This window comes from Impatiens glandulifera, chromosome 1 (genome assembly GCF_907164915.1).
Source record: "Impatiens glandulifera chromosome 1, dImpGla2.1, whole genome shotgun sequence".
Lineage (NCBI taxonomy): Eukaryota > Viridiplantae > Streptophyta > Magnoliopsida > Ericales > Balsaminaceae > Impatiens > Impatiens glandulifera.
In genome coordinates, this window is record NC_061862.1 from 97,665,681 (window position 1) to 97,682,967 (window position 17,287).

At 31.6% G+C, this 17,287-nt stretch overlaps 1 protein-coding gene and 1 pseudogene across 1 annotated transcript; one reads left to right on the forward strand and one right to left on the reverse strand.

Moving 5' to 3' along the window:
* Positions 1-436: 436 nt before the first annotated feature.
* On the forward strand, positions 437-3,369 carry LOC124922456 (annotated as a pseudogene).
* Positions 3,370-16,340: 12,971 nt separating this feature from the next.
* Positions 16,341-16,733, reverse strand: LOC124937710 (probable CCR4-associated factor 1 homolog 2). Its single transcript, XM_047478025.1, has one exon. It carries the CDS (start codon positions 16,731-16,733, stop codon positions 16,341-16,343), a length of 393 nt encoding a protein of 130 aa, XP_047333981.1.
* Between the last annotated feature and the right edge of the window lie 554 nt (positions 16,734-17,287).

Genomic DNA, 17,287 nt, shown 5'->3' on the forward strand with positions numbered 1-17,287 from the left:
GGTCTCTTTACTGAATTCAAGTCCATTGTCAAGGAAACATTTTTCCCGGATGATCCTTTGCGTTCTTTCAAGGATGTATCAACTTCGAGAAAGTTTGTTCTTGGCTTGAGATCTGTTTTCCCTTTTCTAGATTGGGCAAGGGGTTACAATCTCACCAAGTTCAAAGGCGATTTCATAGCTCGACTTACCATTGCAAGTCTTTGTATTCCTCAGGTACGATAATGCTTAAAAATGCACTATTTGTTATTTCTGCAAAAAATGTCTGTTTAATCTGAATTATTATTATTTTTTTTTCTCAGGATATTGGATATGCAAAGCTTGCAAACCTTCCTGTGTAATATGGCCTTTGTAAGAAATTTCAGAAACAGATGATTTAAGATTATATATGAGATTTAGAGAGATTCTTACAAAAAAAATCGGTTAATGGTGGTTGCAGACAGCAGTTTTGTTCCTCCTTTGGTTTATGCATTCATGGGAAGCTCAAGAGATATTGCCATTGGTCCAGTTGCTGTTGTGTCTCTACTTCTTGGAACCTTGCTGCAAAAGGAGATTGATCCAGTTAAAGACAAAGCCAACTACCTTAGTCTTGCATTTACAGCTACATTCTTTGCGGGAATCACCCAAGCAACACTTGGTTTCTTTAGGTAAGCTCTTCTTATTGAACCAATTCAAACCCTTTTTGAAATCTAATTTTTTTTTTTTCCTTCTGAATCCAGGTTGGGTTTCTTGATTGACTTTCTTTCTCATGCTGCCATTGTTGGCTTCATGGCAGGAGCTGCATTACTATTGCACTCCAACAGGTCTTTTTGGTATAAAGGTTTTTACAAAAAAGACGGATATAGTTCATGTCCTGAAATCAGTATTTCATAATGCCCATCATGGGGTAAGATTTTTTGTCTTTATATTTGAAACAAATATTGAGCCGGTTCTAATGATAGTTTTGATTTTTTTGAATTATTCTTGGCAGTGGAATTGGGAGACGATACTAATAGGTGTATCGTTCTTGGCTTTTCTTCTTCTCGCCAAGTTCATTGTAAGATTTGGTTTCTTTCTTTTTAGTAAGCTTTATCTGTTTTTTTTTCTTTTTCTCATGGCGGTGCGGTGGTTATTCAGGGAAAGAAGAACAAGAAACTCTTTTGGGTTCCGGCAATTGCCCCTTTGATTTCAGTTATCATATCGACAGCTTGTGTTTATGGTTTTCGTGCGGATAAGAAAGGTGTCCAAATTGTGAGTAATCTCTAAATTGAATGCAATTATTAACCAACAAAAGGAAAACTATTAGTAACAAGCTGTCATCTTTTGTTAGGTGGGTCATATCCCACAGGGCATCAATCCTTCATCTGTCCAGAAAATCTTCTTCTCTGGCAAACATTTATTTGTGGGTTTCAGGATTGGTGTTATTGCAGGGTTGATCGAGCGTTGTCTATTGTTGGTTGAAAGATGTATAGTGTTCTTGACAAATTTGTTATTGTGGTTGGTTTATAGGAAGCTGTTTCGATTGCTAGAACATTTGCAGCAATGAAGGACTACCATATTGATGGGAACAAAGAAATGGTAGCGTTAGGAACCATGAACATCATCGGCTCGATGTCATCTTGCTACGTGACAACAGGTATTATTATCTGAGGATATATAAGATCGATCATTAATAAAACTAAAATAATATTCTACTTATTCGTCACATTTCAATTGATCTTTTCTTTTTAATTTCGTTTGGCAGGATCGTTTTCGAGATCGGCTGTGAATTACTACGCGGGATGCCATACAGCAGTGTCGAATATTGTGATGTCGATGGTGGTTATGTTGACTTTGGAAGTGATAACACCTCTTTTTAAGTACACCCCGAACGCAATTCTAGCGTCCATCATTATTAATGCCGTGCTTGGATTAATAGACATCGATGCAATTAAACTTATTTGGAAAATCGATAAGTTCGACTTCCTTGCCTGCATGGGAGCTTTCTTTGGTGTCGTCTTCATTTCTGTTGAGATTGGCTTCTTAATTTCTGTAAGTTTTTGATCAAATGTTTTTTGTTTGAAGTGCGAATTTTAATATGCAGAAAAATCTATCTACAGGTATGCATATCGTTTGCGAAAATTCTTTTATAAGTGACTAGGCCTCGGATTGCTTTGCTGGGGAATATTCCGAGAACTTCGGTATACAGAAATGTATTGCAGTATCCAGATGCATCTAGGATTCCGGGGCTGTTGATTGTTAGGGTTGATTCCGGGATCTATTTTTCAAATGCTAACTATATCTGTGAGAGGTATATTCGGGTAGTATTGTTTTTTGTTTGTTTTCTTATCTCATAATATAAACATTGGGAGTTCATAATTTTGTCTAGGACTTTGAGGTGGCTAACTGAGGAGGAAGAACTGATTAAAGATAAGGACCAGAGAATTCAATATGTGATAATCGAGATGTCGCGTAAGAGCTGCTGCTGTTCTTTGCGTTATACCCTAAAGAAAACATTTGTTGTTTCGGGAATTGATGTTTGTTTTGTTTTGTTGTAGCTGTTACCGACATAGATACTAGTGGCATTCACGGATTGGAAGCGTGGTTCGCGTTACACCAGTCTCTGCATAAAAAAGAAATCAAGGTAATTAGGGCCTTAGTTTGATGAATCCAAAAATAACCCTTTATTCAATCAATCTCTTCATCCTTCAAATCATCAACCAAAATATTAAATTACCCCAAAAAAACCTAATTTTTACATCAAACAATGTATTTTTTCTTCTAAAACCAAGTTTATTTCCAAATAACACTATACTATCAAACAAGCTAACCCATTAAGATAATTCAAATGACAAGAGTGGTTACATACACTTATGATTGATTGTTTGTTTGTGTTGAATTGAAACAAAAACAACAGCTTGCTGTAGCAAATCCTGGACCTGTTGTGACAGAGAAGCTGCATTTGTCAAAATTTGTAGAGTTGATTGGGGAGGAGAACATGTTTCTCACTGTCGCAGATGCCGTTCGCAGGTGTGTTCCCCTCGCAGGACCATGAAAAGTGTTGAAAATTGAATTCGGGTGTTGGTATTATTGATTGTTCATTTGCCTTGTTTGTTTCCCTATACGCGGTTGTTGTGATAGATGACTGAAAAAAGTGCATTTTTGTGTTTCCGCGACTACATCCAAAGAAGCCTTACTTGAAAACCGCAATGCATTGGAAGAGAAGCAAACAAAGTTGCCCATTTTATTTTATTTCATTGCTAAGATTGGATCCTTTGGTCATTTTTCCTTCCCCTTAGCTCTTTGCTTCTTGTACTTGTATCAAATGGATATGCTAATTAATCTCTAATTTACTTAATGTTCAGGAAAAGATAAGTTAGCATCATTGAAGAATTCAAATATCCAAGTTTATCATATTAACAATAAATATTGACTCATTAAAGTAGCTTAAGACTCAAGTAAATAGAGGATTGCTAAACTTTAATCAAGAGGTCTGCTTGTTACTTGTTAGGGATGATGCTAATTTTCTAATTTAAGAGGAAAAAACACAGTTTTAGTATTATAAACACAGATTGTGGAAAGCATAATTTTAATTTAATTAAATTTATTTCTTTTTTTTTAACAAATAATAAATTTTATAAACATTGCAGAGAAAACTTCAAAAGATTTTGTTCAATGTTTTTACATCAAACTAAATACATGATAATGTACTCAATTTTGATAGTTACTTTTTTTTTTAATCTGTTTATAGTTATCTTATTTTTATTATTGTTTTGTCAAAAAATAAAATATGTGGTACAAAAATTGATCACCTATTTTGTTTTTTTGTATACTATGATCTAAAAGTTTATTAAAAAGTCCCTTTTTTTACTAAAGAAATTAAATGAAATCACATTTTACTTTTTTTATTAATTTTAAAAAAAAATAATTATATTATCATCTTGAAACAATATTAATTTTCAAATAATGTTACATAAAAGAAAGTTAATAAAATAATAAAACAGTAGCAATGTTAACTTATTAATAACTTTGTATCATATTTTTTTTCAACATAGGAGAGAAAGTAAAAAATTAGAAACTCGCAAACGTTAACAAACTAGAATGGGAATATCCTGGTTTTGTTTCTTCTAAATTAAGTTTGGTTTCTTCTCAATTTTAAAAAATTCTCTTTCATCTTAAAGCAGTAATTATGATTTAGATATTCAAACTCGCAAGCTCCAACAAGACTCCAACAACAATGATAAGAATTAAAATGAGAATATCCAAGTATGGAGTTGGTATGAAAAGAAAATCCGATTTTAATAAGATGAGATATAAATTATACTAGGTAAGATTTTTTCAATCTATGTAACAATTATACTAATGGACTCAGATAAATTATGCAATAGATATTTTATATTATAATTTTAAAAGACATCATTTCAATTTAAAATTAATAATAAAAATTACATATTTCTAAATGACATTTAATAAATAGTCAATTAAATTGATAAATATTATAAACTAATAGTAAAATAGAAAACAATCACATAATTAAATAATAAAAATAAATATATATATATATATATAAAATAAAACTATATTATTTTATTAAATAAAGTAAATATGTCAGAATTTATAATACATAAATATATATTTTATCTCATTTTAAATGCATTTATAATATTCATTCCCTATTTATCAAATTCACATTTAAAAAAAACAAAAATATAGTAAAATAAAGAGAAAATCACATTAGAAGATAATAGTAAAATCGATAAAAAAAAAATTATAATCACCTACATAAAAATTATATTATTTTATTGAAAAAGTTAAGAATATTGAAATTTAAAATTAATAAACATGTATTTTACCTCATTTTCTTTTGTCTAATATTCTAATTTATCTTTTCAAACTATACTCTCTATATATATCAAACTTAGTGTTAAAATACTTAGAATAATTTTTCCACCCTATTAGAAATAGCCTTTTTAGTGTTAACTGAACGTAAAACATTAACTTTTGTGCAACGTCGAATTATTAGAAGTTTTAATGTTAATTGAACGTAAAGTAATGACTTTTATGCCACGTTGAAAAGACCTTTTTGTTTTCACAAATAATTTTGATGCTCATAAAGAGATAAATTGTAAATTAAAAAAACAAATGTAAGTATAAGAGTTCTTTACCTTACCAAATATAAATTGACACTTACTCTATCAGTTAGAATCAGCATTTAATCATTCACATATAATATCATATCTTAATTTTTTTTTAGAATACTTATTAATAACATTGTCAATTTAAACCACAATTCCCTTCATCCTTAAAATTCACATATTTTTCAAGGATAGATCAATTTTCTTAATATTGTGTGTTGAGAAAATATATTAAGTAAATGAAGACAAATAATTAAAACAATACATGTTTTATTTATTAAAATGAGATTAGTAGAATAAATAGTTAATAACTTACACGTCTTATCCACAAAGAATCTAATAAAATAAGTCTATTAATGTAGCAAGGATCCTCTTCCCTGCTGCGAGAGCAAAATATATTATTAAGAAAAGCAACACTTGGCTTCTTTAGATAAGCTCTTCTTATAGAACCAAACCAAACCTTTTGAATTTGTTTTTTTTACTTCTGAATCTAGGTTGGGTTTCTTGACTGACTTTCTTTCTGATGATGCCATTGTTGGCTTTCATGGAGGGAGCTTTAATTACTATTGCACTCCAACAGCTGAAAGGTGTTATTGATATAAAGAATTTTACAAAGAATATTTCCTAATGCCCATCATGGGGTCAGATTTTTTTGTCTTTATATTTGAAACAAATATTGAGCCGGTTCTAATGAATGATGTATAGTGTTCTTGACAAGATTTGTTATTGTGACTGGTTTATAGGAAGTTGTTTCAATTGCTAGAACATTTGCAGCAATGAAGGAATGATTTTAATAATTAATGGACACATGGAAAGTAAAATAAGGTTTGAAAAATAAAGTTTGAATATATAATAAGTGTGATAGCTAGATACATGTACTAGGAATGATTTTAATAATTAAATATCTCTTTCACTTGACCATATTTGGACATAACTTGAACAAATTGTTGAAGAGAGCATATGGGTAGATGGAATTGACCAAACTTTTTCCTTCATTTGGACCTGGCTTTAATGAAGGGCCGAACTCCGTACTTGGATAGTATTTGAGGAAGAGGATCGCATCAGAGGAGGAGAAAAAACAAGAGGAACAGAAGAACGTCTACCCGAACTTCCGGCATTTTTGAAGAATTCAGTTCTTCCTTTTCGGGTCTGCCTCCTTTCTTCATTCAGGTGAGTCGCCAATCTAATGTAGCTTGTTACAACTTGATTGAGGCATCGGTTCTGTACACAGATGCCATTTACTTATTGAAAGTTCGATTAAATGCATTAGTTGATTACCTGTTGCAATGAATGAATATACTGTATTGGTTAAACATTATCTGTTAGATGCATTGATTAAGAATAGATTGGATTTAGATTAGGATTAGAGTGCTTTCTGTTTTAGGATTCCAGTCCACGTCTGCTGAAATTGAGAAATCGAAGTATTCGACAAAAGAAAGAAAGTACAGACTGTTTTCTTCAGTCGTTCTTTAAGGTGTTCTTTGATTGTGTGAGTAGTGTAAGCGTAGCTCCAAAGTGCAGAAGAGTTCCAGGCGACGAGACGAACCGTCGCGACTGGGAAATTCCCGATCCAGAGGTAGAAGAGGTACAGGACGACGCCCGTTCAAATACCCTGAGATTTGGGGAAATAATCTTGATTCTGTTCTTCGATGGTTGAGGAATCGAAAAGGCGGCGATGAAGATGAACAACTCCGTGGAGATGCGTCGTATTGGGCACTCAGGTGACGCGTTGCTTCAGAGGTTGTTGTTGCCGGAAATCGCCATCGCCGGAGGAGTCGCCGGAGACGGGCGGAGAGCCGGCAGACTTTTTCTTTCTTTAATTCTGTTATATTCATTTCCTCCAATTTCTGTCGAAGTTGCAAAGAGGCCCCCTGGGCCTCTTTTATTTTTAAAATAACCTGAAAACTTTAATTTCGAATTAATTTATTAATTCGAAATTAAAGTAGTCCCTGAACACCTTCCCTCCTTTCAATTGGGCCCCTGGGTTTTCTTTTCCTTTTATTTTAATTTAAAACTTTAAAAAATAAAATAAATTTAAGATCATGTTTGTTTTCCAGCTTTAACAAACAACTTTAAAATGAGGATTCAAAGATTCAAACCACTTTCAAAATTTCCCAAAAATTAAAAAAAATATTATTTCCTTTAAACATTATTATTATTTTTATAATTTTTGGGACCCGTTTGGAAAAATTTTTATCCTTGAAGTGTCATATTCGGAATTCTATAACTCTGAAAATTCCAAACTCGATTTCTTTACTATTATGTGAAGTTTTTGGAATCTTGAGAATTATTTTTGAAAATGACTCGTTTAAACGTGTTGTATTCGGAGTTTTCTTTAATTTTAAAATTTTAAAAGGGGAAACACTTGGACCTTTGATTAGTTCATTCTCTTCTCTCTTTGTTCAAAAGAATAAACTTCTAATCCTTGATTTGAATTCTCATTTTCATCCCTTACGCTCATTCGTTCTCTCTCGGAAATCATGCTACATGCTTTTTATTGTTATATCCTTGTCAAATACCTCATGAATATGATTAGTCTCTATGCAAAATGATTAAGATTTTCTCATACAAGCAAAAAGAGTTCTGAACTCAGAACGAAAACGTAACAATCTTTCAAACATCAACTGACCAATTACTTAAGAGTAGAGACTGTCTGTAAAGATAGGCATATATGACATAGCGTCGTATGCTCTTTCTTAATACGTAACCAAACACCGAACTCTTAAAACAAATCTCTAATTGTTTTCTTTAGTTTCTTTGGGAAGTAAATTAAAGTGGCGACTCTAAAGTCAATTAGATCGATACATCTACGAGTGTATCGATTTAAAACATGTACGAGACAATTCAAAAGAAATATGTCAATTCAAAAGGCATATGCTAAAAGGAGAAGCGAAACGAAAAACACTCGTACAATACTAATTAATTATACCCACGAAACCTCAATTAATTTACTTTTTTATGATTAACCCTATTATAACGTTCTTGTTATGGTGCTGATATTAACGAATGCAACGACCCAAAGATTAATTAAGGGAGTCATCAATGCTCATGGGAATATCATGGCAATGTTAGGAGATGTAGGATTGGTGGCTATAATTGTTCTCGGTAACTTATAATTAACATTTGAAAACAATGTTTGTATGAAAATTAAATTTAATTAGACATATTTGAGTGACAAATATCTCCTAGGATTGGCATAATATTCTAATTCATGGTGTTTATTTGGGTGCATCATTTGGTAAAAAAATAAAAATCTAATGAAACTTAGATAAAGTTTCTTTCAACAAAACGGGAACTTCATTATGCAAAATCAACTCTCATCGAGTCAAGGGTCGTCTTCTACAGAAACTGCAAAGATATTTACCGCCCATGAGTTAGAGGTAGGACCGAACTATACAACAAATCTAATATCCTCGGAGAAGACAATTTTGACACCGTTTATAAAGGAGTTCTACCAAATAAGATAATTGTTGTTGTCTAGGTGTCGAAAAATAAGCAAAAGGCCACGTTGAACAATTCATCCCGGCGAGAAGAAGGGTCAAGTTGAAGAATTCATAAACGAGGTCATTATTTTATCACAAGTCAATCACCGACACATGGTCAAACTAATAGATGTTGTTTGGAGACCGAAGAGTCCTTATTAGTTTACGAGTAAATTTTAAACGTAACTTTATACGATCACATACATCCTAAAAACGATAAGACTAGTTCTCACCTCATGTTTTATTGGGAAACTCGTTTGAGAATAGCCTTGGAAATTGTCAATGGTATATACTATCTATATTCGTCGGTTTCCATTCCCATCATTCATAGAGATATAAAGTTTGTAAACATCCTCTTTGATGAAAATTATGCAGAAAAAGTCTATGATTTTGGTGCATCGAGATTGATATACATTGATACAACGATTTTATCGACAGTGGTGAAAGGCACTCTCGTATACATAGACCCCGAGTACTAGTAAACAAGTAATTAACCGACAAGAGTGATGTGTAAAGTTTTGGTGTAATTCTAGCAGAATTACTCACCGGTAAGAGCGTCATTCGGTTTGATTACGATGCTTTAAAGGATAAGAATTTAACAACATATTTTTTCTCTACGTTGAAAAATAACCGATTGGCTGAAATTTTAGAAGATAACATACTCAAGCAAGAAAGCTTCGATCGGGTCAAAAAAGTAGTCAATATAACAAAGATGTGCTTGATGGTGAGGAGAGATGGTCGTCCTTCAATGAAAGAGGTGGTAATAGAGCTCAGAGGCTTGAAATTAATAGGAAAACACCCTTGCATGGAAGACAACACTGGGGAGACCGTATATTTGATTGACACGTTGGAAAAATTAAATTCATTCGCATTTGGGAAAACTAGTTAATTCGCATTTGGGGAGTCAAACGACCGACATAGAGATGTGATACCATGATACACAAGAATAAATAGGGTATCCAATAAGTATAGAGAAGTAATCCAGACTATTAGTTGTTAGAATTTGTCTAAGTTCCAAGTGCATATAATGTTTAACACATGTTTTTTTTAATTAAAAACGACATCTGCTAAACATTGTGCACTTCAAACTGAGACAAATTCTAACAATTAAGAACCCAAATTACCTTCACGGACTTGTTGGATTCTTCTTATGTATCATGTTAGTCCATCTCTATGTCGGTCGCTTGTCTCCCCAAATGCGAATGAACTTGTCTCCTCAAATGCAGATGAGTTTGATGTTTCTAATGTGTCAATCAAACATACGGTCTCCAAGTATTGTCTTCTATACAAGGATGTTTCTTGTTAATTTCAAGCCTTCAAGCTCCATTGTCACCTCTTTCATTGAAGGACGATCCTCTCCCCTCACCATCAAACACATCTTTGTTATATTGGCTACTTCCTTGATCCGATCAAAGTTTTTTGTTTGAGTACGTTATCTTCTAAAATTTTAGCCAATATGTTATCTTTCAATACAGAGACAAAATATGTTGCTAAATTCTTATCCTTCAAATCATCGCAATCAAGCTGAAGGACGATCCTACTAGTGAGTAATTATGCTAGAATTACACCAAAACTATACTCATCGCTCTTATCAATCAATTGACTTGATTGCAAGTACTTAGGGTTTAGGTATATGAGCGTGTCTTGCACCACTGTCGATAAAACCATTGTATCAATGGATACCAATCTTGATGTACCAAAATCAGAGACATTGACTGCATAATTTTCATCAAGGATGATGTTTTCATACTTTATATTTTATGAATGATGGGAATGGAAGTCGACGAATGTAGATAGGATATAGCATTGGCGATTTCCGAGGTTATTCTCTAGCGAGTTTCCCAAGAAGACATGAAGTGAGAACTGGTCTTATCATTTTTATGATGTATGTGATCGTATAACGTTATGTTTGAGATTTACTCGTAAACTAATAAGGGCACTTCGGTCTCCAAACAACATCTAGTAGTTTGACTATGTGTCGGTGATTGACTTGCGATAAAATAATGATCTCGTTTATGAATTCTTCGACTTGACCATTCTTCTCACCGGGGATGAATTGTTCAGTGTGGTCTTTTTACATGTTTTTTGAAACCTTGACAACAAAAACTATTTTATTTGGAAGAACTTTTTTTTATAAATAGTGTCAAAACCGTCTTTTCCGAGGATATTAGTTTTATTGTATAATTTAGTTGCCACCTCTAACTCATGGGCGGTAAATATCTTGCAAATTTCTGTAAAAGACGATACTTGACACAATGAGCATTGATTTCGCATCATGAAGCCCCCGTTTCGTTGAAAGAAACTTTGTTTGATTTTCATTAGATTTTTTTTAAATGATACACCTAAATAAAACTACGAATAAGAATATTAAGCCCATCCCAATATTTGCATGCCACTCAAACATGTCTAATTAAATTTAATTTTGAAACAAATATTGTTTTTAAATTTAATTATAACTTATCGAGAAGAACTATAGCCACCAATGGGAAAGCCCTTGAACAACCAGTCCCACCTTTCTTGTCATTGCCATGATATCCCAAGAACACTGATGACTTCTCTTTTCATTCTTACAGATTTCTCATAGTCATTAATCTTTAGGTCGTTGCATTCGTTAATATTTGCACCATAACAAGAACGTTACAATAGGGTTAATCATAAAAAAAAGTAATTTAATTGAGGTTTTGTGGGTATAATTAATTAGTTAGTACCTTAACAACCCTGTCAGGGTTCTCATTGTATCTATCGAGGCATTTGCACATATAGTCTACCCCATTTTGAACTTCCAAACATTAAGTGTTTTGATTGCAAGTATATGCAGGGCCGGCCTAGGGGCAAGCCCGGCAAGCCCATGTGCTAGGGCAGACTCACCCCTGGGCAGCCCAATTCTTATTAAAAAAAAGTTTACTGTAATATTTTTTACTTTTTCTTTCCTTTTTAAACGGTAACTTTTTTTTTACCTTTTCTTTTTCTTTATATTTTTCTCTTTCTATAATCTTATTATTATATTTTCAAGCATCACCATCTCAATTTAATTATTTTATACTATTCTTTTTAAATTTCTTAATTTAATATATTTTCTTTTAAATTTTATAATCTACTTAAATTAATATATATTCTTATAAATTATATAAACTTCTTATACTTATAAATTCTACATAATATACTTTAACTTTATTAAAATTTTTCTAATTTTTGAATTATTTCTCAAATTTTTTAAGGTCATTTTTTTAATTATATTTTAATTTATATACTTAAATATTTTATTATAACTATACTGATTTTTTTGAATTAGGTATTTAGTAAATTAGTAATTAATATGTTATTGTGAATACTTAATGCTTATGATAGATTTTAGTTATTTAGTATCAATTCAAGGAAATTAGAAATTTAGTTTTAAAATATTTAATCTCTGTTACTTAGAAAACTAGTAATTAATATGATAGTTATTAGATTATAAGTTTATAAATTAGGATTTAAAATTATGTTATATATAAATAATGTCATAACATGTTTGTTGAATTACTATTTGTTAATTTTTATAAAAAATTAATTATTATAATATATGTATTTTTTTTAGTTATAATGAAGAATATAAATCAAAATAGAGTAAGATTTCGTCCATTTCAAAAACAAACTTCTAGATATTATACTAGAAGAATCAAACGACGAAATGATGCAATGACAAAGTCATTGGTGCGCTCGACTCCTAAATTATTCAATGCAAAAAATTAAAGTTATATCCCTTCGAGTTCGAGTCTTAGAGATGAAGACATAAGTGATAGAGAAAATGACACTATTAGAGATAAAGAAATAAGTGATGAAAAAAATAATGTCATTAGAGATGAATGTGATAATGAAGAAGATGATACTTTTCAATATGAGGTTTTGAACCACCTACAAAGGAGAATATTAGAGATCAATGTATCAAGGAAAAAAATGAATATCAAAGTGTTAATGAAGAAAATGAGAAATAAGAAAAATGTATTGATGGAGAAAATGATGAGGAAGAGGAAGTTGTTAACGAGGATTACGAGGATAAATGTGTTATTAAAGATGTGAACTACGATCCAGAAATATGAGGAAGTATTAACGACAAAATGAAGATAATTTTAGTTGTTCGAGATCCAATTAAGATCATAAAAGAAAATGATGTGTTTCCAAACGAAATTGTTTGAGGTATATACTTTTCATCTTCTCTTTATTTAAAACAAAAATTTTGTATTTATGAGTTAAAAAATTTTCTTGAGATGCTTGCTTGAAAAATGGTAGACGCTTCTATCCACAATAAAAGCGTAACCACAATGAATAAAGCCGACCACCTTGGAATGATTGTAAAAATTGAGAACTTTATTTCTCAAAGACTGTATTTTGAATATCGAGACTTGACAACACCCTAAATCATCACACCTTCTGTCTTGAAAGTTAGAGGTTGGCATAATAGGATAGTAGGACGTACAGACGGTGAAAAACGTCATGCCATTATTTTGGTTCTCCATTTGACCATATGTATCGTATCCCAAAACTGTGAACTTGTTTTTTATAGTTGACACAACGAATGAACCTATGGTCCACCGATCATTTATTCGGATGGATTGAAGTTTCCCAGACTCATTATAACAGTCTTCTTCAATGTTGTTCATTAAAATTTTGACATGTCTAGTAGAAACATTGATTTGGCTGATTTGGAATGTTGGATGAGTGGTTACTTCTTCTTCAGTCCACCAATATAATTCGCCATTGTCCTTACATGTCAAATGAAAGCTTTGACCATGGTAGGTGTCGTTAGCTAAATAACATGCTTCAGTGGTACCAAACGGGTAATAAATTGATATTTCCCCACATGTTCTGTTGTAGAACTGGCTCTTAGCAACAACTAATTCGCAATCATACAACTGTATGAAAAATATAACCATTAACAATTAATTGGTAGCTTCCTTAGCATATTTAAATGTTTCTTATAAAAGTGATTCGATGATCGATCTTTTTTTGTAACCACATAAATAAGCATGGAAAAAACTCATTAAGAAGAACGAACATACACGATAAAAATTAGGCAAGCTTTGTATCCTTTTTTCACCGCTGGAACCCTCATAAAACCCCTTTTGGTTCCATGGAAGCTCGAAGTTCGAGAATTCAACATCGGTTTGCATGCCAGGATTCTTTTTTATAATAAAACATTGTTTTAAAAGACTTTAAATAATTTATGACAACTTATGAAATTTAATTAAAAAAATTAATTTTGAGTTCAAATTATAATAATATGGGGATTTGCAATAATCAAATTATAATTTGATTTTTTAGAAATTCGTTGTTTAAATTAATCAAAACTAATTAATTTAAATATTATTTATTTGAAAACAGAGTCGTCAATTAATTTTTGAAAATCAATAAACTGACATACGTGTATAAAAGTATTTTTAGTCAGAGTTTTTTTTAATTCTTAGTTTGATGATAACCGTGAAAGATTTTTGTGATTCATCCCCTATACTCATTTAAAACGGTCTCTACTTTATAAATTTGGTTTTTGAAAATCGGTTGTATAACGTTTTATTATAACCGATTATCCTTCTGATCCTAGACATGCGTATGTTTTAGTGTTATTTACAGAATTATAACAACAATTATTTAAATGTTGGTACATGTTACTAATGATGACTAGAGAGGAAAATACCTGAAGAACATCAGTTTAAAAAGACATTAGGGTTTAAAAATAAATCCTAAACAAGCCTTTGTCAAAACATTTTTTTGTGGAAATATCTAAAAAATTTGAAATTATTTTATAATTTTTCGGGATTTTTAGAAAATGATTTGAAGTTCTAAAATTACAAAAATAATTTTTTAATTTGAAAATGGGAACCAAACAAGCCTTATGACCGGTGTCTTAGGTCATGGGTTCATTTTATCGGTCGGGGGCTAAGAGCCCTCGGTCCTAGGTCGAAGACCCCTTAGTCCGGGTTCGGGATCCTCAGTCGGGGTGCGGGAGTCCCTCAGTTGGGGGTGCTAAGGGTTCTCGTTCAGACGCCTCAGTCATATGTGGAAGTCATTAGTCCTAGGTTCGGGATATCTCGGTCGGTGTGAAACTCATCGGTCCTAGGTTTGACTTCTCGGTCTTAGATGAAAGTCATCGGTCTTGGGTTTAGGAGTTTTTGGTCCGGTGTGAGACTCCTCAATCTTAGGTCTGACTTTTCTGTTAGATGTAAAAATCTTCGGTCGGACCACTTAGTCCTAAATGAAGAACATTGGTCGGACCTTTCAGTCCTCGATGAAGAACATCGGTCAGACCTCTCAGTTCTAGTTGAAAAGCTTTGGTCGGACATATTGGTCATATGTTAGATTTCTCAGTCCTGGCCGAAGATCTTCGGTTGGATCTCTTAGTTCTTGGTCAGATTTGTTAGTCCTTAAGAACATCAAAATTGCAGGTTTTAACAATTTTGATGGAGGCTTAGATTCTTTGATCCAAGGGCCTTGGTAGCTTCACAAAACTCCTATGAACATTTAAAACATCATCTCAAATTAGCAATCGACATGGGTGATGATTAATTCATTCAAAACAGTTTATGGCCAAATATCAAGTTTTTGGTTTTAAAGTTGTTTTGAAGTGTAAAGAGCTTTCCAACAGACTCCTTATATTTCATATACATGATTGATACCAAAATATGAACATTGATTGTTCATTTGAATCAATTCAAGAACTCAAGATTTTCATTTATTTTATAAATTTTGATTTTGCTCAAACATGATCGGGATGGATCAAACATGATCCAAGTAGTTGTCCAACATCATTAAAAACATGATGGGAAGCCTTTTAAGTTGTTATTCTTGAGGATTAACTCAAGAATATAAATCATGATTTTTGGATTTTTCAATTTCAAATTTGAGTTTTTCTTTTTAAGACCGATTGATCGGTTTTGGATTTCACAAAAAGCTCATAAATGATACTAAGATCGATTTCCAATCATTAAATTCAAGAACCAGAAAGCACACAAACTAATGAAAACTGAAATATAAAAATTTCAATTTAAAACTGGAAGTATGAATTTAAGGATGATTTAAAGCTTAACAAGTGTTGGAGAACACTCCTTAGACCTTAATGTAGTTTTGGGGATCCTTAGATTCAAGCCTTAAGGCCTTACATAGAATTTCGAAAAATCCAGCAAGTTTGAGCTTTAATGACGGATTTTCTGAAAATTTAGATTGGAAGTTGGAGACTTGATCTCTTGGTTTTTTTATTATAATAATTTTATATAAATATATAAAAATGTTATAAATATATGGAATAGATGAGAGATAATGAATAAAATGATTAGAGAGAAATTAAACTAATGAGAGATAATGAATAAAATGATTAGAAATTAATGAAATAGATAAGAGAAAATGAATAAAAAAATATTTAAAAATGATTAGAGAGAAAAACTCTGAGATTAAGGAGGGAGATAGAGAGAAAATTGAGTTTGCGAGACAGCTTGTAAACGCTAAATCAACCAAACTCCGTCGTCCATTAATTTAAAAAATACATAAGAAGTGAGTCAGAAGAAGCCTGATGAGGAATCCCGGGTTCTTTTCACTCCTAATTTGTTTATACAAACTCTAGGAATTCCCGGTTCTTTTCACTCCTAATTTGTTTGATACAAACTCTAACCCATTTTCGTATTGCCACCCATGAATAAATTTGAAATAAATTTTACATTCCACAAAACAAGGGAAGTAAAATGTTACTAAACTCATGAAGTCATCATAAGTTGGAGGAAGATCCTTTTTCGTAAACAGTTTAATAACGTAAGCCATATCGGAACAGCCATGAAGACATTCTCAGCGTTTCACCAAATGCACCCAATCGGGGGTTCGATAAAGATTTATCTGGGTCAAAATCAGAAAAATTAAACTGCCAGATAATATCTTTTTCATTTTCATCTTTAGGGAGGTTTCCCTTATCGTCGTTTTCTCTCATTCCAGCATATGGCAATAATGTATATTTAGGAGCGTTTGATGGTACTTTGATTAGGGTAACTGGAAATTCTGTATCAAATGTCACCACCTTGAACTCCTTAATTATGTTGGTGATTATTGCAATCTCTTCTTTGAAGTTATGGTTCCATACATCAATAACGATGATTCCTTCGTGTTCTTCATTTTCTTGTTGTTGAAAAGAGGTAGACGCCATGTTTGATGGTAATTCTGTACAAGAAAAAGAAGACCGAAATTAACCATTTTCTTGAATTAACGCGATTCATTAATTAGACGGGGAATAATATAAACTAATTAACCTCATAGATTCAATGGTGGGGTTGTAGCCCAGGGTAAGCTTCTACAATTATATATAAATATATATGTATTCTAAATAAATAAGTATTTGTTCAGATGGTTTTGTGGACGGATTTTATTAAGAAGGTTAGGTGATCAAACTCTGAAGGATCTTCTATTAAGTTATATAAATAAATAATATTTATTTTATAAGTAAAATAACTTTTTATATTTCTTACAACAATTTTGTGTTTTTCTTTTTCTTATTTTCATGTGTTTGTTTTAATTCTATATTCCACCAAACTTATACTGAAATTCACTAAATTAAATTTTAATATTTTTTTATTTATAAAATAGTCTTCACTTATATAAAATTTAATTAATTTAACTTAACATATTTTCTTAACCTAATCTTTTTTTTTTATTTATAAAATAGTCTTCACTTATATAGAATTTAATTAATTTAACTTAACA